Genomic DNA, 25,436 nt, shown 5'->3' on the forward strand with positions numbered 1-25,436 from the left:
GTTGTGTAAGCCACCTCGCACACGTGGAATGAAAGTAAATTAATGTGGATGCTGATATCTGAAATTCTGACAGAGTCATCTGGGCTCTAAACGTCAGTTACTTTCTTTCCTTGGAAAGAAAGGGTTGTGAATCTGTGGAATTCCCTGCTCAGTGAAGCAGTTGAGGCTACCTCATTGATTTTTTTTTAAAGGCAATGATAGGTACATTTTTGAACAGTAAAGGAATTAAAGGTTATGGTGAGCGGGCGGGTAAGTGGAGCTGAGTCCACAAAAAGATCAGCCCTGATTTTATTGAATGGCGGAGCGGGCTGGAGGGGCCAGCTGGTTTATTCCTGCTCCTAGTTCTAATGTAGCTCTTATAAGATGCTGCCAGATCCGCTGAGCTTTCCCAGCATTTTCTCTTTTGCGACGTATCGAGCGTCACTGATGAAACATAACGTGTGACTATCATTTTCTGGTCCGCTGTGAGCCTGCGTATAGTTGGTCTGTGTGAAGGGAGCTGTGGTGCTGCAAACACCGATCATGTCAGGATTTCTCAGACTCCGGAATGCCTCAAACCCCTCGGAGAGTTTGAGTCTTTCCGTTAATGAGCACATACTCCGAGAATGTAACTTCCTTTATACGGACTCAACACACGGTAAGTAAGTTGCTGTAAAATTATTAGCAGTCAGAAATGTTTTCAACTCATGCTTACTGCAGGCAGATCAGACTAAATCCCTTGAATGCGAAAGGCAGCAACTGGCAACTGTATTTTTAGTGTCTGACTCACTGCGATCTCGAGTTTCACTCGGCCTGATTTGGAACTAATTCAAACATTGTTGCTTTCGGCAGGATTTTGTTGAAACACCCTATGCTTTACTCTATAGATCTATCTGCCCTAAAGATTTCGGTAATATAATGGGCGTTAGGTTTACAGAGTGAGAGACTGAAAGTGACAATTATGGAGGAAGGACATCATCATAGGGTTTATAAAGTGTGAAATTCGGTTTGGACTTTAGATAGTGAAGGAATGGTTTTGAACATTGTACTGTGTGGCAAAAGACAGCAGTTAGAACCACAGGTAAATAGCATTCCAAATCGAGGAATAAGAATAAATATGTTGCTGCTGCCGCTCATTCGTACCATTGAGGATCTATCACATCAACAACGACATTGCTGGTTTATTTTTCTCTGAGAGGCACGATGGCTGTTTCTATAAGGCTTTTATAGCCTCCAAAAATAAATGTGTCATGAAGTTCTGCGATTGAAAAAAGTGTAACCATACACGTCAATCAATGTGAAGAATTGTCTCCAAGTTAATAGAGCGTTGCAATTTATTGTAAGAGGATTGATTACATTCTATTTACAAAATTAGGGAGGTTGGACCCACATTAGTGAACCCACATCTGGGGTGCAGTGTACAATATTCATCTCTTTATGTCAGGAAAGATGTAAACGCTTTGAAGTGGCTGGTATCTAGCAAAATTTGCAAGATTAATATTACAAATAGGAGTGTTGTTTTATGATGAACTGTTAGACAGGGTAGATTTGTACCCACTAGACTTAAACAAAAAGGAAGAGGCAATTTGACATTAAAGTCCTGGGGCTTATTGACAGGGTGGTTGTGAAATGAATATTTCAACTTGTCGAAGATTTCAGATCTAGGAATCATCGTTTAAAAATAATGGCTCGCTCATTTTCTCTCAGGGAGTCGTGAGGCTTTGGAATCCACTGCATACAAAGGCAGTAGAAGCAAAGTATTTGAATGTTGTCAAGGCAAAATTAGATAAATTCTTGTTTAACAAGGGGCTGAAATGTTATTGAGGGTCGACAGAGATGTGGGGTTTAAATCATAGTCAGTTCAACAATGGTCTGACTGAATGATGAATAGGCTTCAAGGGCCCATTGGCATTCCCCTGCCCCTTCTTAATACGTTCGCATCTGCCAATGTTAATTCAATTCTAAATGATCACACTCAGCGTCCTATTACCAGATGTAATTGGTAGGGTGTCATAGAGATCACTCCTGGTCCTCTATCATTTTGGAATCTATACAAGCGACTTGGATGCAGGGATAGCACTGTTCATAGCCAAATTTCTTGATTACACCGAAAAAGGGAATAGTAAGTTGTGATAATGATATGATACATTTACGAATTGATGTGGACAGTTTAAGAGAACGGGGCAAGATTTGGCAGCTGAAGGTTAACATGGATAACTGTGATATTGTCTCTTAACCATTTTGGTCGGAAAATACAAGGGCAAATTATTGTATTAATGGACAGAAACTTCGAAGTGCTTTGGTACAGAGGTATATTGGTGTCCTCGTGCATGAATCGCAGAAAACTAGCATGAGGAAGGTAAATTGAATCTTTAAATTTATTGATAACGGGATAGAATATAAATTTAGTGACTTTTTTTTCCTCTACTGGACAAAGTATTCGTGAGCATGCACTTAAAATATTGTGGGCAATTTTAACCCACATTTGAAGAAGGATGTATTTGCATTGGAGAAGTTTCTGAGGAGTTTCACTCGGTTGTAATTTTTTCCCCTATCGATAGGCCTGGTAGACATTGCTAACCGTCTTGGACTCAGACTCTTGGCTCCAAGAAAGAAGATTACAGTCATGCTAATGGGTAACCATTCGGCTGGGAAGAGCTCCTTCATCAATTGGTGAGCATATTATCTGAACAGTTCCATTGTGGCATTGACGACCGGCAAGGAAGTATTTATTTCCAACTCTCTTGTCATAAGGATGTTATGTGGCAATCAAGTCCCATTTAACAGCAAAGAGAGTTGTTTTCATTCATGGCGATCAGTTTGTAGTGACGAACGACAAGCGCCAGCTAATACAGAATTTGAAATTTCCCAAAGCTCTTAATGAGCAATGTCAAAAACTTGTATTGCATAATTATATTGTTATCAAAACGAAAAGCAGGACTGGAATAAGATGGGCTGAAAGCAAGGAAAGACATTTGGGAAATTCACATTCCAAGGCGAAATAGTCTCCTTGGTGACTGGACAGGATATTTTGCTGATAATGTAGTGAAAATCAAACTCCCAGCTGAAATTTACATTTCCATATTTTACAGTTGAGTTTCAGCTGTTCTTCAACTGATACCACCCCCGTCTGAATCCAACAACTCATTAATTTTGAAAAACATCCATGACATCAAAAAAAAATCTGTTTTCATACGAACAAGCCGAAGAAAGATGCCATTCGGCCTGTTGAGACTATTCCTAAACGTAATTAGATCATTCATCATCTGATGTTCAACTTGCATTTAAAAGTCTGTTGCCCAAATAAACTTATCATCCCTTTACGTACAAATATCCTATGGGCCTCTGTCTTAAACATACTCGAAGACGTTTCTTCTACCATGTTTTAAGGAAGAGACGTTCAAAAAGTTAGATTGTCTGACAGAAGACAAATGATCTCATCTCAGTTTTATATAGGTGATGCTGTACTTATAAACTGACCGCTAAATAAAGATACCCCTCACAAGAAATATCTTATTTACTGCTACACTGACAAGACCCCTCTGGATCATAGACATTCCCTGCCCTGCTAAGCTCCAATAAGTGCAATCCAATCTTTCCTCAAGGACAGCTCACGCATTTCAGAGTTTGGTCTGGCTAATGTCCAACGCCTTTACATTTTTGCATAAATAAAGTCACTAATTTTGTATGCAGTACTCCAACTAGTGTGGTCTCACTAACGCCTTGAATACGGAAGCATAATCTACCTAGTTCTGTTTGAAATTTTCCTGTCGCAAGTTGCAAGATACCATTAAATTTCCTAGTTACTTGTTGTTTCTGTACGTTTATTTATTCATGCAATAAGACATCTCCATCCATTTTCTGTCAGAACTCTGCGATCTGTCACCATTTAGGTCGTGAGTTTGTCTTTCACTGCCCATCCAATATTGCCAATCTCGCATTTCCTCACATTATGGTCCATTTGTCAGACCTTTAGTCGTTCACATAACATCATGATAAACTTGCAGCCTTCTCATGCTCTCTTCACAGCTTAGTGTCCAGCTGTTTTTCTATCATCAGCAAGTTTGCAAACATTCCATCTATTCCTTCATTTAAGTACTTTGTATACATTTTAAACTGAAGAGGGCCCAACACTGGTCTGTGTGGCATACTATCATCAGGCCTTGCCAAACGGAATCATTTCCGATTATTTCTACTCCCTGCTTCATGTCAGCCAGCTAATGCACTATTCATGCTAATGTGATGCCACCAAAGCATGGATTTTTATTGGTTGCAATATCATTTGATGTGACATTTCTAACCATATTTGATTATTCACATTTTTTGATAAGGTGACTCGGGAAGGTTAGATCCCAAGGGATTGGGGGGTAGAGTAGAGGCTTGGAATGAGGATTAGCTAACTGATAGAAGGCAGAGGAGTTTCGGATAAATGGGGCCTTCTTCAGCTGGCGATCTGTAACAGTCAGGTCCCAAAGTGTTCAGATCCCAGACAACTATTTGCAAGCTATATCAATTATTACAGGTAGGGCTAGAGAAGAACACCACGAAATTTGCTGACGCCACGTACATAGGTGGGAAAGTAGGTGTGTTGAGAGATACAGAGTCTAAAAATTGGTATTGATAGGTCAGGGGAATTGGCCAAAATCTGCCAAGTGGAGGTTAATGTAGATAAATTTGAGGTTATTCATTTTGGCCGGAAGAATGAAAGGGTAAATTACTATTTAAATGGGAAACAGATTCAAAATTTGTGTGTGAAGAGGGATCTGGGTGTCATTGTGCAGGAATCTCAGAAAGTGGGTATGCAGGTGAAGAGAGTTATAACAAGGCAAATGGAACCTTGCCATTTATTGCTGAGGTTCTAGACTATAAAATTAGCTAAGTGTTGTTACTATTGAATGAGGTATTGTTGAGTGTTCTCTTCAGTTCTGGTCGCCTTTTTTGAGGAAAGATGGAGATGGTTCAGATGAGAACCACTAGATTAATTCCAGCTCTGAAGGGGCTGCTGTATTAGAAGCGATCGAGTGGATCTTTGATTAGACCCGCTAGAGTATAGCAGAATGGGGGGGATTTGATAGAGGTATAGAATATAAATGGATCAAGTTAATGTTAACCAAATGTCCCTTCTTCTAGAATAGTCTAAGGCAAGAGGTAATAGTTGCAGAGTAAGAGGGGGGATGTTTGAGACAGAAGTAAGGAATAGCTACTTCTCACAGAGGATTCGGAATCCTCTGCTTCCAAGTGCAGTAGACGCAGAACCAATCAATGGATTCAAGAAAGTGATGGATATATATCTGAAAAAAGTGGGATAAATAGCTTTAAGGAAAATGCATGAATATAGAATTAGGATGAGCTGGAGATCAGTGGAGCGAGCACGAGGGACAGAATTGCCTATTCCTGTGCCTAATTTCTAAGTGCCTAAATGGGCATACAGTGCATCCACTCGTTCATATTTATACATAGCACATATTATTTCCTCAAGTAATTCCAATAAGCTGATTAAACATGATTTCGCTCCCAGAGCCAGGTTGGTAATCCGCAGTAGTACTGCTATATCTTGTTCGAAACGCTGATCCCAAGTCCCGCCTCTGATATTTTGTTGGTGTAAATTCTCTCCTTTGGTAAATAAAGAAAGGGAAGGCCGTCTTCCCGCTGGCTTGGCCATCATCAAAAGCGGTCATCTGTTCGTTCTTACATTGTTGTTGCTGCGGCTTATGGGAGAAACTTTGTCCTTCATTGTTACAGTCATTATATTCAAACATACCTATCTGGCTTAAAAAAAAACGCGTATCCATGCGTCCTAATGGCGCCACAGTAATTACCTAAACGCAAGTCATTAGAAATTCCTTTATGTTCCGTTTCTTGTTTGATGCATCTTGGCCTTCTTAATGGATCAACCTATCTTTCGTGCAGCTATGCAATTTTTATGCAAAAGTGTTTTTCGCCGCGACAAGATATGAGATGTGTGAAAGTGAATTGCATAGTTCAATCACTTGTGTATTCAATATGTTAAAGTGCAAGATTCATACTTATACTTCAAGGGTCTTATGTACATGCACTGTCACCGCTAGTGACGTTGAGATCAACATGCCAAAAGGTCTCTGCTTCATTATTGCTCCCAATGTGTTTGCATGTAACTATTTATATCCAAATGTTAATATGTTTATATTGAATGGTAAATGTCAACATGGGAATTTCCCATGGTAAATGGCCTACTCCTGCTCCTGTTTCTTATGTTCCTATGTCAACATGTCTGCTGTCATCCACGCATAGCTGTTTTAAGTTGCATTTTTCAGAATACTCGAATTTTTTTTTTCCCAGTAAAGTGATACGAGAAATATTGGACCTCATGTCTCAATTCTTTATAAAAGTACTTTATGCGTTTTGTTGGAGCAGTGTCAGTGCACAATTGATACACAGAGCCGAGGGGCAACAAAGGCAAGCCGCTCAGCCCCTCAACCCTGCTTCGTCATTTAAATGTTATCATAACAAATTTGATAATAATCTCAATTATGCGTTCCAGCTACCCCCGATAGCCAGTTAGCGCCATGCAAGGTGAAGTGAAATCTCACGAAACATGCCTCTTTAATTTGTCCGTTCATGAGCAGTTTCACCGAAGTGCAGTGACATTAAGTGAAAATCACGTTGCGGTATGTAGTTTCTTTGACCACATACCAAATATGACTTAAATAATGACACAATGATAAATATGAAGTATAGCAGCAGATAAAAGAAAACATATGAATGTTCTGAAATGCATATTTCAAAACGTATAACAATTTGCACTTTCAAAAATTATTTATAATTAAGTTATGTTTGCATATGGACCATCAGACCTCTATATATTAGAGAGAAAACATGGGCAGGTATCACGTAATATTTCCCACCATGCCACACACCATGCTGGTTTGGAGTAGAGTGCACTCATTTTAGAACAACTGCCTCTCTCTTCGATATTACACGGTAACATATTTTATTATTCTGTACTAAATTACAGAAGAAACATGTGATTTTCAGAAACCCTGATTGTTGGCGTATTCAGTGGATCGCTATAGTCCCGCTGGTGAACTGGGAAACCAGGAAAGTACGTTTTGTTGAAGCAGGTCGAAAATTCTAGACTTTAGGAGTCAAATCCCACGATAGTTGGCAACAATTTCTGACCGACCTGTGGTGAAATTTCTTCCATCAGATGGTTATATACGCTTGCATGTTCTCTATGTTTTAACTCTGGATTGTGGGTAGTTGAGGAGAAGCTTCTTCTCTCAGAAGGTGGTGAATCTCTGGAATTCTCTGCCCATTGAAGTGGTGGAGGCTACCTCGTTGAATATGTTTAAGTCACAGGTAGATAGATTTCTGATCGATAAGGGACTTAAGGGTTATGGGGAGAAAGCGGGTAAGTGGAACTGGTCCACTTCAGATCAGCCATGATCTTATTGAACGGCGGGGCAGGCTCGAAGGGCGAGATGCCCTACTCCTGCTCCTATTTCTTATGTTCTTATGAATGTATTCAACAGCTAAATATTTGGACTTTAATGTAAAGACGTTCGGGTATACCTAGCTGACGGAGGTGGCTTACTGTCAGTTTTAGCTAATTCCTGGCCCATTCCCTTTTTGAAATATGTATTCCCAACAGACTTGATAAATTTATAAGAGGAAAATTCGGCATGAAATGCTGGCGAACTACGGCAATGCAATTAAAAACATCTTAGGGAATGCGCACAACAGATATTAAAACAAAATGATGCATGTAGAAATTAAGGAAAATGTCACGTTATGAAACAATTCGACGACACATATCGAGATGTCTACATACAGCCTTTGTGCTGATTTTATGATTTTATCCCTCCTACTTCTCTGCATTTGCATAGATTTTTGTCTCCTGAGCCAGTTTCGTAAACAAGAAGTTGTCTAACAGCTTTCCGTTGCGAATTGAAAGCAGTGAAGAGGCTAATCATCGTAATATTTGATATCTAACCATTTACTCTTTTAGGTACATCGAAGAACACATACAGAAAACTGGAGTTGCGACAGAAACACAAGGGTTTACCTTTGTCACCAGTGGGAAAAAACGGGAATCCCTCACGGTGAGTATTTCTATGAATGATTGCAGAATGTTGCAGTATTCTCCGGCCCTGCTTGACTATCCACTTGGTAAGTTTAATGACAAGGCTACCACTCTCGATATACTGCTGTGCATTTCTCAGTAAGAAAAAAGAACCGAGTATGTTATGTTCTTTCTGCAATACTGAGGGCCCAGGTATTCTACACCGCCTCCCAACCCGGCTGAAAAAAATAATATATACGGCTTTCCTGAGAGAGCAATCAGATATTTAGGTCAGGTTACTGAAACCTGTCTTCGATCCCCACTTACTCTCTGTGCTTTGGAAAGAGAGGCAATTTCGAATCGTTCATCAAAAAGAGGCGGCATGTTTGCAATGTTGCCTGACAACACCATTTACCTATGTTCAATCTCGACTTCAGGTGTCTGGCTGTGTGAATGTTGCACGTTCTCCCCATGTGTACATTTGTTCCCTGAGGATGCTTCCGCTCTTTACCACATTCCAAAGGTGCGCGGGTTAGGTTAATTGATCATGTTGAATTACGGTTTACTGTTAGGCATTGAGGGGAATGGGCCTGGGTCGGATGTGTTTTTGGTGCAGGATGGAATGGATTGAACTCCTTCTGCACAGTAGGAATTCTATGATTCCATGAAAAAAGCCGTTTGGTAATTATATCAGAAGTACGATTTGAGATGAGGAAACATAGTGCAGAATTGTGATGCACAATCTGTGCTACTTGGGAACAATGCATCAGCTGGTATATACTGGGCAGTGTAATAATAAACATCACTGTGCATTTGTTGGCATTAATCATTGTATTTATGTTCACAGGGCAAGGCGACACTGCTCATCTACCCGCACTTTCAGGCACTCGATCAGATCGAAGGTACATTCTGAGGAATTATTAGTTTTGAAGAAAATGAAATTAATGGGTGGATATCATCTTATGGGTTAGGTCAATGCGGGACATCTTCTTTGTTACATTACCTGACTTTTACAGTCATGATGTGCTATGCATTTTTCGATGGTTGTGAGGTATGCAAACTAGGATTCAACGGATTAAAAATATATATTGTGGCGAATTCTCCGACGTCCAAGCTGCATGTTACCCGCTGGCAGAAGATGAGGGGCAGTTCGCTAGCGGCGGGGTTCTCTCCTCCTGCTGCTGTGAACGGGAATTCCCATTATCCCACGCCGGCGCGGTCGTCAGGCAGTCGTGCGCTACGGCGAGACCTGAGAATAGGGCCAGCATGAACGACTGGAGGATTCTGAACACTATTTTAGATTTTGAATACCTGTTCTATTAGTTGCAATGAATAGAATGTTGCAAGGTTTAAAAAAAACTCTATGGAGTGGTCCATATCTCACTCATTCTTTTGAATGAGAGGGTTCTGAATTGTACTTTCCGGGTATTTTGTTTTCCTCCTCTCTCTGCCAATGTGAATGAGGTGACGTGAAGCACCAAGGGGACGAACAGACGGAAATAAATTATCCACCACCAATCACAGAAAGGTAGACCAGAGCTCAAGGCGACTCGATCTGGTCCAGACGAAGGAAAAGAACCATCCTTCCTAATCTCACAATGTATTTCTTAAGCAGTAATCATTCAGTGAAGTGCAAGCTGGTAGCCATGCACATTTCCCTTAAATTAGACGAAATGTTAGCCCTGCATTCCAAATCGAGGAGAATGGACCTCCAAGAAAGTGCATCCACTGTATTAAAGATCTGCACAGACAAGTATTTGTAAATGGAGGAGAAAAATTGCACCGAATAAACAGAGGACAGGTTTCTTATCCTTTCGTTTGTTGCAACAATTTCCCCCTTTAGCTCATCTGCTCTAAAGAAAGAGTTACAAAATGTCCATAAGATCCTCATAGTTAAAGTAAAAGCAGCATTCCTCCAATCCTCCTCGCAGATTTCCCCTTTCCTTTTGCCAGTTTTTACATTTCATTGCAGTTGCGCAATAAATATAATTAATAAATAACATCTTATCGAATAGAACAGAAGAAAAGGGTGCTGGACATATCCATCAGATCACGGAGCATCTTTGACAGATTGTGGTGATTCAAGACAGTGATCTCTTTCATCAGAGAGGGAGAAAGACAGCTATCGATTGGATTTTGAGCTTGTGAGTGAGTGTAGGTTTGTGAATACTAATTCTTTGTGAATAGATGAGGAAAACAAAAACAGAATATGTAACAGAGCATAGAGTGCAGGAGTGCTTGCATGTCCAAAATATACCATGATAAAGTATATAGCAAAGCAACAAACGGTATATTCAGTGGAGTTGCGAACCTTGAGACATTTGATTTGATTTAATATTGTCACAGGTATTAGTATAGAGTGAAAGTGTTTTTTTTTTGTGCGCTATGCAGCCAAAGCATACCGGTCACAGAGAAGGTAATGAAAGAGAGCAGAATGCAGTGTCATATTCAAAGCCAGGGTGTAGAGAAAGATCAACGAAATGCGAGGTAGGTCCATTCAAAAGTCTAATGGCAGCAGGAAAGAAACTGTTCTTGAGTCGGTTGGTACGTGACCTCAGAATTTTGTACTTTTTTTTCCCCCATTGAAGAAACGGCGTCTGTGGGGTCTTTAGTTATGCTGGCAGCTTTGCCGAGGCAGCGGGAATTGTAGACACTGTCAGTGAATGGGAAGCTGGTTTGCGTGATGGGTTGGGCTACGTTCACGACCTTTTGCAGCTTATTGCAGTTTTGAGCAGAACAGAAGACATACCAGGCTATAGTACAACCAGAAAGAATGCTTTCCATGGTGCATTTGTAAAGGTCGGAGAGAGGCGCAGCTGACGTGTCAATTTCCTTTAGTCTTCTGAGAAAATAGAGTCGTTTGAGAGCTTTCCTAACTATAGTGTCTGTGTGTAGGACCAAGGCAGGTTATTAGTGATCTGGACACCTAAAAACTGGAAGCTTTCGACCATATCTACTTCATCGCCATTGATGTAGAGGAGCATGCTTTCTAATGTGCGAAGTCAACGAAAATCTCCTTTATTGCGTTGACATTGAGGGAGAGATTTTTGTTGCCACAATAGTTCACCAAAATTCATTATTCCATTTTCGCACTCTCATCATGACTTGAGATCCCACCCACCGCGGTGGTGCCGTCAGCGAACTTGAAAAAAGGAATTAGAGGGGATTGTGGCATGTGGTCTTAGGTGTATAGGGAATATAGCAGGGAGCTGAAAACACAGCCTTGTGAGGCACCAGTGTTGAGAATGATCGTGTTGTTGACTATCCTTCACGATTGTGGCATGTGCATTAGGAAGTTCAGGATCTAGTCTCAGAACGAGGAGTGGACGCATAGACCACAAAGTTTAGCGATGAGTGTCATCGGAATAATGGTGCTGATGGCTGAGCTGTAGTCAACGAATAGGAGACTGACATAGACAGCTTTGCTATCTAGGTGTTCCAGTGTTTATTGCAAGGCCAGAGAGATGGCGTCTGCTGCGGACTTGTTGCGGCGGAAGGTGAACTGTAATGAATCCAGGCAATCAGGGAGGCTGAAATTTATTTGTTTCATGACTAATCTTTCGAAGCACTTCATAATGATGAATGTCGGAGCCACTGGACGATCGTCATGATTGCACGCTGCTTGGCTTTTCTTTGTTATTAGGAAGATGGTTGACTTCTTGAAGCTGATAGGCACCTCAAAAAATCGTACAATGATCGGTTGAATAGTTGCAAATACCCCCACCAGGTGAACCACGCAGGATCTGAATGCTAATCCGGGTACCCCAGTTGGGCCAATCGCTTTCTATGTGGTTGACTTTGAGAAGGCTACTCTAACATCTGCAATGGCGACCTCATTACAGATTCATGCGAGGCTTCCAGGGTGGAGGGCGTGCTGTCGCTGACCTCTTGCTCAAAAAGGGTATAGAATGTATTGAGTACATAGGGGTGAGGGCGGGAGGGGGATTTTACATGCCTTTATCTTGTAGCCTGTTATGCCTTGCAGACCTTGATGGGAGTGTGGCTAGCCTGGGAGTGTAGCTTGGTCTGGTACCGTATATTGGCATCTTTGATGGATCACCTTAGATCATATCTGGCCTTCTTGTATAGGCCAGTGTCACCTGGTTTGAACACCTCAGACCTAGGCCGCAGCGAGCAGTGTGTCTCCCTGTTCACCCATGGTTTCCAGTTGGGAAACACGCAGATCTGCTTTTTTTTTTTGGCAATCTTCTACACACTTAATAATTAAGTTAGCCACTGTAGTGCCGTACTCGTTCAGGCTGGTCGCAAACTTTGTAAATACTGGCCAATCCACTGAGTCTAAGTGGTCCCAAATGTGATCATGCCAATTTTCAGACCAACATTGCACAACTTTCTTTGATGGATTCTCCTGCTTCAATTTTTGCTTGTCAACCGACAGCAGGAGCACAGCATTGTAATCTCATTTGCTAAAGTGTGGGCGGGGGTAGAGCGTTTCATAGGAAGGTTTGATAATTGTGTAGCAGTGGTCTATAATGTTTGAGCCTCTGGTGGAACATGTTGGTGGGAACTTGGTAGTAGGTTGTTGAGCTTGGAGCTTGGTCAGATTCAAAACCCTGGCCACAATCAACAAGGCCTCACAATGTTTCATCTTAAGTATATTTGTAATGGGGTCTATTTCAACCAGCGCGATTCTCATGCCCGCATGGGGTGTAATGAAAACTGCTGTCAGGATTATGAGGTGAACTCCCATTGATTGTAGTAGGGGCGGCATTCGCTCCGCCTAGCACCTAGTGTTGACTAGGAAGCATACCACCCCTCCCATTGCTTTGTCTGAGGCTGTTGTATGGTCCATTTGATGGACTGAGAAGCACTCTGATTATAAGGTGCAGTCTGGTGAAGCAGGAGTGAACCATGTCTCCGTGAAACATTGTAAGAAACCTCACAACACCAGGTTAAAGCCCAACAGGTTTATCTGGTAGCAAATGCCACTAGCTTTTGGAGCGCTGACCCTTCGTCAGGTTACTGGGAGTTCAGTTCACAAACACAGCATATAAAGACACAACCTCAACTGGCAGGCTAATGATTGGAATGCGAGTCTTTACAGCTAAACAATCAACGGTAAAGACTATGTGAGTGGAGAGAGCATTAAGCATAGGTTAAAGAGATATGCATTGTCTCCAGGCAGGACAGTTAGTGATATTTTGCAAGTCTAGGCAGGGTGTTGGGGTTACAGATAGTGTGACATGAACTAACGTCCCGGCTGAGGCCTCGTCATGTGTACGGAACTTGACTATCAGTCTCTGCTCAGCGGCTCTGCGCTGTTGTGTGTCGTGAAGGCCACCTTACAGAACGCTTACCCAAAGATCAGGGGTCGAATGCCAGTAAACAAAGCACACAACAATCCCTCAGTTCTAGAACAAAGAACAAAGAACAACCCAGCACGGGAAACAGGCCCTTCGGCCCAACAAGCCCGCGCCGCCGCATCACCCGACACCCATTGTACCCTGCGTGTCTACGTATAGAACCCCTGACTTAGCCAGATTCAGGGGAGAATAGTGTCAATTTGGTAAAACCAATCAGCCTAAGAGCACATCTTTGGGGTGTGGGAGGAAACCGGAGCGCCCGGAGGAAACCCACGCATCCACAAGGAGAATGCACAAACTCCCACAGACACAGGCCCAAATCCATGTATCTGCACAGCTAGCAGTGCTAGTCACCGAGCTGTTGCGGCGCCCGTCTACCGGTCCAGGATCAAGCACACACACCGACACGAAGTACTAGGCCATTCCTGGAACCTCCAGGAGTAGCCCACGCACGACCCACCGTGTGCATGCCCCTCGTTTGACACGAGGTGGACCTCTTTGGAAAGTGAGTCTGGCTTTGGGTCGTCTAGCTTGTTTGTCAGAGATTGGACATTTGCCAGGAGTATGTTGGAGAGGGAGGCCATGGAGCCGTTTTGTTTCACTCTCTCCTGCAGGTTTGCACGTTTTTCATGCTTCCTGGGGAACTGCACGTAAAATCAACGAGTAAGGAAAATAATTAGGAAAAAAAATCAGTGATAAAATAGAAATAAATGAAGCAAAGTCGCGTAGACGATAAAGATACAGAAAAGCAGTAGTAAATTCTGAGCCCATTAGTCTGTAGATTTTCCAGTGTTAAAATGACTGCCTTTTTCCGACATTGCATTGAAGTTCGTTGGAAAATTGAACGACGCGGCCAGGAAAATAAGTCAAATGCATACGACCAGCAACTCATGGCTATGCATGCAATCTGAGGTGAAGATTTTGAAAAGAACTGACGAATTCTGAGCTTCGATACAGCACTGATTAGTAAACATGTTTTAAAGCAGCACAATACACTGCATTGAAAAATAGAAAACACCTATAAATCTACGGTTCAATTTGGAAGGAGTGCTGTGGACCTGCATAATAGTAGGTCAGGGGGCAAAATGGAGGATGTTCCATCTCGTGAACTTCCATGGAAATTCGCTCTCACAAGAAACCAATTGATGGTGTAACTGTAGAGGGCGACATTCTCTTGGGAATGCTCGAAGTGAATGTCAGTGAACAATATGTTTTAAGGTGGCAAGATAAAAAAAAGTAGCAGAATTATCAGAGGACGCTCCGTTGAATGGATGGGTACTAGGGAGGAAGGAAAAGATAACAGAGAAGTAAATGGCAAAAAAACATGTTGCACTGAATAGATCTCTCCTGTTTTCCCGCTGGGGACAAAATGTGGAAATTATACTGCCACCTGATCCCATAATAACACACAATATCAATGTGAACATTTCCAGAGACAGTAAGGTAGAATTTTAGGAGTTTCACCGAATCTATCGATAAAGGTTTCAATCGAAAATAAGGAAAATTCAGTAACACAACAGAAATAAGGATAGGATGTGCAAGTAGAATATGAGATACCGTGTGTAATTTAGCTCAGAAAAAAAACAGATATGCATATGATGCGTTAAACTGGTGAAGCCGAGCCAAAACAAAAATGGCTTCAAAAAGTTTTAGACATGAAGTGAGTGCATTTACAGTTTTGTTGCATTGGTGTGTTGTAGCAGTCTGATATTTGATACAAAAGTGTAAAAAACAACATTAATTTTGTGATGTAAACGGATGCATGTTAAAATAAAGTAAACAGCAAAGGAACCATTTTATATTTACATATGCTCAAACACATATTGAAACGTACCATCATTACAATCGGACCTTGGTGTTTCTTCCCTTCCCTTCACAAAGTTTACAACTTTTACTGTGACTTCTCTTCTTTTGTGTGTGTGTTTCCGCAGGTGTGACCGATTATCTATCCACAGAAATTAGCACATCCAAACAAAAGAAGTTTAACCTGTTAACATTCATAGACACCCCAGGACTTGTGGATGGTGATATGACTTACGAATTCGACGTAGATAAAGCATTGGTCTGGCTTGGTAAGGTATCAAACCTCATTGTTCGTTTTTGATTAAATCAAAGAATACATGAACCAACAATAATTTTATGTTTCGGAAGCATACTCAAATTTTGTCGATAAAATAGAAACTCCAGAATTGCAGAAGGTCATTCGGCCCATCGAACCTGCGCCGATTCTCTATCACAGCATCTTACTCAGGCCCACCACTCGTTCCATCCCTGTATATCCACCGTTGACCCCGCTAATCTTCCCAGACTACACATTTTGGGACACTAAGGGACAATTTAATATGACCAATCTATTTAATCTTTGTTGGACCGTGTGGGAGAAAACCGGAGAACACTCGGGGAGAACATGCAAACTGCAGGCAGTCACCCATGGTTAGAGACGAACCCAGGTTCCTGCAGCTGTGAGACAGCAGTGCTAATCACTGTGCTTCCACTCTGAAGCAACCATCATTTCACTACATTTCTCTTCATTCCAGAATTCCTGAGTGTTCCCTTTAACTGCATTTCTCAGATTCGTTAGACTTTTTTTTCCATCTCCACGTCCACTCGTGTGAAATGTCATTTGGTGGAAGGACGAGAAGTAATTTTCATATTTCAAACAACATATTTTGAATAAATTTGATTTCTATTGCTTGCTTATTATTGTTGTAATAAGCAACTCCATCATTCACTTCAACTAGGATGCAAACAGGCGACCTCAATGGAAGGAAATCAAGAACGAAAGTTAAATATCAATTGCTTCTTCTACATCATCAATGAGATTACGTTATATTCACTACAAGATTTGGAACCATAATTCTTCTTGTTCGAAAAATGTCAGTATGTTAATTCATTGGTGGCTTTGAGATACGCCTCGCAAATATAACACTAATCATCGTAATAACTCTGAACACGTTGTACATTATCTAACATTTAAGTTGTTTACTGCCTGCAGGAGAACAGGCCGACCTGATCCTTGTCTTCTTTGACCCGATGGGTCAGGCTCTGTGCAAACGGACCCTCGACATTGTAGAAAAGCTAAATGAAACACACAGCGACAAACTGAAGTTCTACTTGAGCAAAGCTGATGAGGCTGGTCATGAGTGCGACAGACAGGTACAGAATGTAATTTACAGCTTCTGAGAATTGTCCTCTTTTGATGAGTAAGCTTACACAATGTGATCTCAGTGCTGTGCCAGAATACCTCTCATGCTAACATTCTGAAGGCAATGTAGATCTCTAAGTACCATATTTTTTGTGGAGGTACTGTAGCTATCATCCTGCGTTCTGGAGATTGCTAAAACATGTAAAATGAAATGGCTGTCCAGAAAGTTAGCTATGTTTGTTTAATGAAGTCGTAATAAAGGACAGGAAAAATAATTGTCTGTGCACTTCTTTGCTGGGCATTTGGAAGGCCAATGTCTGACACCACTTTCTTTGAGCGGTTAGAGCTGAAAGGATTGATTTCCTTTTAGTAAACTTGAAAAGCGAAGATACCCAGAGAATTAGATTGTTTCACTGGTTTCAGCAGATGTCTTTTTGCACGGACAGGGATTTCTTTGCATTGTTCACCATTTGTGGTGTGCAACTCAGAAATAATTTAGCAAAGTTGTTAACAAGTTATGGAAGTGTATGAGTCACAGTAATCGCAGAGAAAGTGGACGTATTTTGCTTCTTCCGTGCTGGTGACTGTTAGTGTTCGGAAAATTCCTGGAAATCATGTATATTTAAGTGCAGTCTGGGAGAATGCGTTCTCAGGAAACAAAAAGTGAAGTGCCAGGTTAGTGAAGGAGTGGATTGTGATCGAGTTAGAACGCTGTCAGTACATAGAGGAAGGATTCAAACTGTATAAACCCCATGCAATGCAAACTCCGGAGATGTTGACCAATCGGACGGTGAGCGGCCGTGCAGGCAGTCCAAATATGTTCTTCTTTGAGAAGCGAGATCTTTCAAAGTGAGGCTTGGAAATTGGTCATGACATCGACTGAGTATTAATAATATTCTGAGGTTCATGGTGATCATGCACGTCTGGATACTTTCAATAAAAATCTTCAGCTGCCAATTTCGAAATATAGCATGCTATATTCGACACAATTGGGTTTTCAATTGAAAGTAAAATATGCATTTATATCCGCATGGACGCCAGTGACGAAAGAAACCGTGTCACAATTTTCAAATCGTGTTGTTTGCCGCTGATCACAGGTTGTTCACTCAACATCAGCTTAAACAAATTATGCATCTGTCACGAGTGTTGTTGCATAACCGACCCTTATACACATTCTTCTTTTTATTTTACTTCAGTGCGACATATCAGTAAAACTACTGCAAATGCAGCTAACTGATTGTGAAGTGATTTTGGTTAGCTTGCGAACATGCAAAAACAGTTAGAGGAGGAACTGATTATTTCTGTTGAAATGGTAACTGCTAAAGTCCTCACCTGCACTCAGAATTAGAGGATAATGCATTGGTTTTCTTTCTCAGAGGGTGATGATGCAGATAGTACAGGAGCTGTGCAAGAGACCTGGGCTGAATAAATGTGGTTTTGATATGCCGACAATTTACATCCCAGATCCCAATAAGGTAAGGTTGCCTGTTTCCATGCCAATTAAACATAAATGCATGTTGGAATAATAATTGTTATACATGTCTTGGCTGAGGATAATCATCAATGGCATACGAGAACCCAAATCAAATTACAATTGCTTTCCTGCAAGGCACGGGGATAGGTAACTTACCCTTTGGACATCCGGGGAAAAAAATGACTGGATGTTTGGAATCGCAACACGATTCCAAATGGAATTTATACGTGTGGAAGTTGGGAATTGACATCATTCTCCAATCGGATTTTTCCACCGCATTTGGGATTCTGATTTTGGAATTTGAATTACTCCTCCAATCTTAACTTGAAAATGGAAATTAATATATTTTGTGAACAGAGAGGTACGTGCGAATCTATGAACATTTACTGTAACCAGTTGTGTAATATGAAAATATTCACCCAAATTGGAGGAACATAAAGAACGTGGATAAATGTCCCAGGGTTGCAGAGGTCCAGTTTACAGATACGTGGTTAGTATGATCTTCTTTCCCTTTTGGAACAGTTTTGTGGAAGCGGTGGATCTTTGATGTACCGCCTATAAGTAGAACAAATGCATTCTGTAGATCAATGTTACATAAGCCAATGCACCCACGAGAAGAGCGGTACTTACTGATTCCAATTCGGGTCGGTTTAAAATATGTAGGAATAATTAAATTCGGTTGGGGTGGTACATGTTTGAAGGGAGCTCCGGGGCTATGCATAAAATGTAGGAGAACATATTATTGGCTGAATCACAGTTGAATCTGTCATACCAAAAAAATTTTTGAAACTTCGTGTGCACTTGCAGCAAAACGTCTGGGAAGTTAAATTGTGATTGACGTTCTCGAATACAGTTTTAAAATACGAACTGAATTATTCACTACGACAATGCGGTATGGTTCGTGGTATGTGAACCAGAGAAGTTAGTTTTGAAGGTAGGGCAGGCATGCGATATGGAAATTCTTAATTAGAATAATGTGTGCATGATCAAAATGACAACGCATGTTAGGGTTCCTTCTGTTTAGGTCGAGGTTTAACTGAGGATGGTTCCCTAACTGAAATGTTACTTCGTAATGACAGATAAATAATAGACTAAAATGAGACCTGGAATTTCATTTTGCTTTGTCATAAGAACATAAGAAATAGGAACAGGAGTAGGCCATCCAGCCCTTCGAGCCTGCCCCGCCATTCAATAAGATCATGGCTGATCTGTCGTGGCTCAGTTCCACTTTCCCGCCTTCTCCCCATAACCCTTAATCCCCTCTCTTATCAAAAACCCATCAACCCGCGTCTTAAAAATATTTAGCGAGGTAGCCTCCACCACTTCAACGGGCAGAGAATTCCAGAGATTCACCACCCTTTGAGTGAAGAAGTTCCTCCTCAACTCCGTTCTAAACCGCCCTCCTTTTATCTTGAGGCTGTGCCCCCTAGTCCTATTGTCTTTTTTGAGCAGGAAGAGTCTCTCCACCTCTATCCTATCCATCCCATTCATCATCTTATACGTCTCAATGAGATCTCCCCTCATTCTTCTAAACTCTAACGAGTACAAGCCTAGTTTATTCAGCCTCTCCTCATAGCTCAACCCCCTCAACTCCGGTATCAGCCTAGTAAACCTCCTCTGCACTCCCCCCAAGGCCAAAATATCTTTGCGCAGGTGCGGCGCCCAAAACTGCACAGAGTACTCCAGCTGCGGCCTCACCAATGCCCTATACAGCTGCAGCAAGGCCTCCCTACTTTTATATTCAATCCCCCTCGCTATGAAGGCCAGCATCCCATTCGCCTTCCTGACCACCTGCTGCACCTGAACCTATGAAAGTTATCACCTGACAAATAGTCCTTGAGGGAAAATATTTTGGAGCTATGTGAATTAGACAATTAGATTGTAACTTTAAACTGCAACATGTAACATTAGTCATACTTTTCAACCGGTTATACTGCTAATCCAGTCATTAGCAACACAACTGATACATTTCATGATCAGCTTATCCGACAGAGATCTAATATTTCTAATTTAACTTGACTGACACCAAATTGAATTGTCCTGTCCCTTTAGTTGGTGGAACATAAATTTCTTCAATTTCACAATTTACCAGGAACAGCATATGTGGAAGTGGGTAATGTTTGATGCATAATCGATGTGCGTGGAATAATTGTCAAAATAACATTTTTAGATGAGATACCACCAAGATGCCATATTGCTTCTCTTTTTCTTCCTGTTTAAATTGCTTCAACTTTCAGTCAACACGCTGTGTGAATCAAATCCAAGAAGTTTGTACAACAATAGAAAAGACTATTAACAGAACTGTTCAGAACACGCTGAACCAGCTCGAGAAAGACTGTGAATTGATCATTAGCACAACTAAGAGTCAACTCCAGGAGAACAGGTGAGGACCTAATGTATCTTCTATTCAGCATACATATAAAATAATGATAGGATGAACGACGATTTGTTAAGTAGAACTGAAATAAATATTAACTAAAGAGTGCAGCGGGACAAAGACTCTGAGCTCTACAACTAGCAGAGAAACATGAAACTCCTTGGTAAAGTGAAAGAATCGCACCAATCTCGTTAATTTGATAGTGTAGATGCAACACCGGCATAGAGGTGGTGGGGCAGGATGTGATCTGCAGCATTTATAGAACTGGTCAACGCACACTTAATCTTAATGGTGACCCTTCAGTGAGCTCACAGAAACCCATCACCATACAGTATGCTGGAAATTTAAGCGCCCCCTTAAATGGAACTGCTAATCCAATTTGTTATTGAACTAGGACATAGAGAGCTAATAGAAGCACCCCATTTACCACATGGACTGCAAAACATCAGGAATAGACTTCCTGCGCCTTCTCTTCAGCAACAAAAGCTGGAATTTGCAGGGGCACCCAAATCTAAATGTGCAAAAAAAATTCATTCAGGTGCAAAGTGGGAAAATATGTGGACATGTTTAGCACAGCCAAGAATATTTTGCATGATCACGCTGTTCAATGGTCGTGGGGATTCTTTAATCTAGTGTGTAATTTTGCTGTCCATTGCACAACTTGAAGAAAATGGAAGCAAGATATTTTAGAATATTAAACCAGCCAAAAGTTTTCACATTATACAACCTTGTCCGAAATTAAAACGTTCCAATAAGGGGTATCTCAGACCTGTTATTTGCCTGGGATTGCTTAATAGGATGATAATAAATAAATCAGCATCCTTGAAACAGATTCAAATCTTGACATATAGTGTTGTCCAGCGTAGAATGTCCATCTCTCCAATTTTTTTAATCCTTTGCAATATGCAAATAAAGGTTGTGACCGACATTGTTTTTTTTAGTGAGCAGGCAGCTAAGAACAGGAGAGCGTGGGTAAAACGTCTGTTTTTCCGCTCCATGATGTACCTGGCACCACTCTCACTGCTCTTGAGTTCCATAATTTCCAACACACCAAGAAAAAGCCTCGTGGATATTTTGGGCGAAGACTTGACAAATGTTTCACTCATCTGGGCGGTATGGATCCTTTGTTTTGTGAGACAATATAGCGGGATTCTTATTTCACCAGAATGTTTACTAAGATCAAACGGTTGCCTTATATTGAGTGTCTTAATTAAATTGGGGCTATAATTTTGGACGTGAAAAGAAGGGAAGGTGAACATATGAACGGTCCTAGCAGAAGACACCAGCAAGCCGGGGATCTTAAACTCAGCAGAGTGTAAGATGTTAAGTACAGTTTATTTGGCAAGTGGGTAAATTTGAGACAAAAATACATTGTTTGTGCAAATGCAGATGAATCTTCGTTTTGTACAACTCAAAGCATTGTTTATTCTTCATATTACAATATCTTCAGGATTGAAGTTTTTTTAATGACCTGCCAGGGGAAACTAATGGATATTGCAGGGTGTAGGAAGGTGTAATGAAATCAGAACATTGGCCACGTCTATATTGCATGTTGCAACAGTGTCAAGCGGCCAAACGGCTTGCTCTTGCTCCGTGTCCTCGTCGTTTTATGTTCTGTGCAGGGTGTGCTCAACTCCTTACTACGCCATAAATAGAGACAGCGAATACTGGTAAACTGGAATATAAACATGAACAAAATGGAAAGAAAATAGCGAAAATATCAATCAGAATAGTGGAGGAAGAAATATAGTGTGTACTTTTAGTTTGATATTTTTTCATCCACTTTATTTTTTCCACTTTTCATTTGTCCTACTCACCGCATGATTCATGTCAGATTATTATTGTTCTTTCTGAAATTCACTGTCTCTATTTTCTGGGAACACAATATCGGAAAATGTCGGCTATAATTCAAGAATCACCACAGCTACTATATTACACTTCCTTTCACCCAGAAGATAAAAGGAGAGCACAGGGCCATATACAAGCACTGGCGGGTAAATGAGGGAGAATCCAAAGATATTCCATAATGATGCTAAGGGTAATTGTGACAACCAAGGAAAGAGGTAGGCCTATTTAGGACCTATTTAGGTCAACTTGTGCATGGAACTGGAGAACATTGATAGGTGGTTAAAACAGAACTTCACATCTGCTTCTCCCAGGAGAAGTGGGATATTGGCATATCGTTCTGCAGGAGGAACAGTGAGGTGTTTTTTTGAGAAGTTTTACATAGAGGCTGTGGGAGTAACGAAGATTTTGCCGGGCTTAGAAGTGAATAAATAACCAGGCCAGGATGGTCTGTATCATTGGCGGGAATGGGAGGCAAGAGAATATTTTACAGGGGCACAGACTCGATTCTTAACTCCTCTCTGGCCACAGGGGAGTTGTCAGAGGCCTGGAGGCAAGTAATGTGGTTCCAGTTTTCACAAAGGTTGGAAGGGACAAACAAGGTAATTACAGGCCAGCGAATCCCTCATCAATGGTAGGAAAATTGCTGGAGATTCTGAAGTAGAAAAGGAATCCCCACTTGAGGCTAAAACCTTTTGATTAGGATTAGTCGGTGTATTTTTGTCAGAGGAATGTCATGCCTAAGAGTTTGGCTGAATTTTTGAAGGAAGTGATTGAATATGCAGATGTCGTAGTGCAGTTCATGTTAGATTTCAGCTAAACGTATGACAAGCTGGGACGCAGCAAATTGGGAAAGTGGTAAAGCACATGTGAACCAGGGTAACGTGGCAAGTTGGATCTAAGCCTGGATTCGTGGTAGAAGACAGAGGGTGATTGTAGAAGTAAGTTGTTGGATGACACAAGGATTGGCAGATTGGTTAGTAATGAGTAAGAAAGCCGTAGGTTTCAGGAAGTGATAGAGAGGTTGGCCAGATGGATAGCTCATTGACACATGGAATTGAAGATAGTAAATTGCGACGTGATGCATTTTGGACAGAGTAACAAGAAAATTGAGTATTCAGGGAATTGCAGGACACTTGAAAGCAGAAAGGAGCAAAGGTAGCTGGAGGAGGGGGGGGGGGTGGTGCGGGGTCGGGGCGTGGCTTCCACAGACCCTGAGCTTAACAGGAAAGTGTGAAAATGTAACAAATAAGGCATATGGGACATTTGCCTTAATCAGTTACGGCACAGATTTCAACAGCATGGAGGCTACTTTAGAACTGTTCAAAACGTGGGTTACATTGCAGCTAGAGAACTATTTGCAATTTTTTTTTTGCCTCATTATAGGAAGGACACAATTGCACAAGAGCGGATCCAAAGGAGATTCGCCAGGATGTTGTCTGGGATGAAGTATTTAAGCCATGGCAAACGCTGATTGGGTTCGTACTGATTTCTATAGAGCAGAGAAAGTTAAAGGCGGGAATTGGAGAGTAGAGGACTTGAGAAGATTAAGTGGGGTACGGACGTGTTTCATAAGAAGGGGCTACGTTCCTTAATTTACGGATCAATAATGAGTGGGTATAATATTAAGGTGAGGGAAGGTGATTTGGTGGAGATTTAAGGTGAACAATGTTTCACACAGATGTTGGTTGGAGTATTGAATGTATGCTGATAAGGAAGTAGAGATGAGAGAAACTGACAACCTCTAAAAAATACGTCAGACACTTAAAATGTCACAATATTCAATTATGGTCAAGTGCTGCTAAGTGAGTTCAGTGTTGATTTAGTGTTTTTGATTTCCTGCTGTCCTGATGGGCCGAAATGGCTTCTTCTGTACTGTATGATCTATGAATCTATGTTCCAATACAATTATTACATTTTTTCCACCGCCTCTAATCCGAGAATGGCGTCCTCTGTAAAAGGCATTTGGATTTTTTTTTCTGTTTTTCCATGACCATCATGATATTGAAGCATGATTTACATAGTTGTTGATGTGTAATTTACATTCCCTCGCGATTCTGTTCCCACCCATTTCCATTCCACCCAGAAGCATAACAGGTTTCCCCGTTTAGACAGGTCTGATCAATCACTCGTTAGAGTTTAGAAGAATGAGGGGAGATCTCATTGAGACATATAAGATGATGAATGGGATGGATAGGATAGAGGTGGAGAGACTCTTCCCGCTCAGAAAGGACAGTAGGACTAGGGGGCACAGCCTCAAGATAAAGGGGGGGAGTGTTTAGAACAGAGTTGAGGAGGAACTTCTTCACTCAAAGGGTGGTGAATCTCTGGAATTCTCTGCCCGTTGAAGTGGTGGAGGCTACCTCGCTAAATATTTTTAAGACGCGGGTTGATGGGTTTTTGATAAGAGAGGGGATTAAGGGTTATGGGGAGAGGGCGGGAATGTGGAACTGAGCCACGACAGATCAGCCATGATCTTATTGAATGGCGGGGCAGGCTCGAAGGGCTAGATGGCCTACTCCTGCTCCTATTTCTTATGTTCTTATGTAACCCACAAATCTGACAGATCATCAGGCATCATTCCCAGTGCGTTGCCACCTCAAGGATGTAAAATTGGTATACAATCAATGGTAACATTTAATGGAACTATTCAGAAGAAACCTCACTCTGTAGCAGAGCCAATCTAATCTGGAAGTGTTTCATTGGAAAATGTAGAGAAACGTTAAGCTAACTGATTCCCAAGCTTTGCTGAAGTTGTTCCTTGGAAAGTGTGGAGGTAGCTTTAATATGCACGTAAGCAACATTAAAATCGAATCTGATAGTAGTTATTTGCCAGTGCCGATAAATTTCTGATCATGTATAGCTTGTGTCTCATGGCTTGCACGAATTTTCTCTATGCAAGTGACAATTTAATGGACTAACAGCGTCTGAGATGTTATTGAGAGAGAATGACTATCTAATTTATCTGTCCATCCTCAGTTTAGTAATGAAAGATGTTGAATGAGCTTCCAACTTTCCTTGCACAACGTCACCCTTCATTTTCTCACATGTCTAAACCTGCGATTATTCAGTATCTCAGAAAGGAGTGATATGCTTTTTGTCTTTCCGATTGAACATTCCTCGTTTTCTTTTTATTTAAAATAGCTCAGTTTCATCTGCAATGCACCTTTAATAGCATGTAGATGTAACATTGAATTGCATTTAAAGAAAGCTTGTGAGATATACACGTCATTTATCACAGGCATGTTACT

At 41.2% G+C, this 25,436-nt stretch overlaps 1 protein-coding gene across 1 annotated transcript; it reads left to right on the forward strand.

Moving 5' to 3' along the window:
* Positions 1–472: 472 nt before the first annotated feature.
* LOC145351375 (uncharacterized) lies at positions 473–21,567 on the forward strand. The gene is made up of 9 exons (XM_080200987.1): positions 473–637; positions 2,541–2,652; positions 7,967–8,060; positions 8,868–8,922; positions 15,276–15,416; positions 16,340–16,500; positions 17,866–17,964; positions 20,201–20,346; positions 21,282–21,567. Exons 1-9 carry the CDS (start codon positions 523–525, stop codon positions 21,565–21,567), a joined length of 1,209 nt encoding a protein of 402 aa, XP_080057113.1. The 5' UTR covers positions 473–522.
* The last annotated feature ends 3,869 nt before the right edge of the window (positions 21,568–25,436 follow it).

The sequence above is a fragment of the Carcharhinus amblyrhynchos genome, chromosome 13 (assembly GCF_965287045.1).
Source record: "Carcharhinus amblyrhynchos chromosome 13, sCarAmb.v2.hapA, whole genome shotgun sequence".
Classification (NCBI taxonomy): domain Eukaryota; kingdom Metazoa; phylum Chordata; class Chondrichthyes; order Carcharhiniformes; family Carcharhinidae; genus Carcharhinus; species Carcharhinus amblyrhynchos.

Coding starts and splice junctions, on each gene's coding strand:
- LOC145351375 (XM_080200987.1), top strand. CDS start 523: ATGTCAGGATTTCTCAGACTCCGGAATGCCTCAAACCCCTCGGAGAGT. Junction 17,965..20,200: donor ACATCCCAGATCCCAATAAG/GTAAGGTTGCCT, acceptor TTCAACTTTCAG/TCAACACGCTGTGTGAATCA. Junction 20,347..21,281: donor AGTCAACTCCAGGAGAACAG/GTGAGGACCTAA, acceptor TGTTTTTTTTAG/TGAGCAGGCAGCTAAGAACA.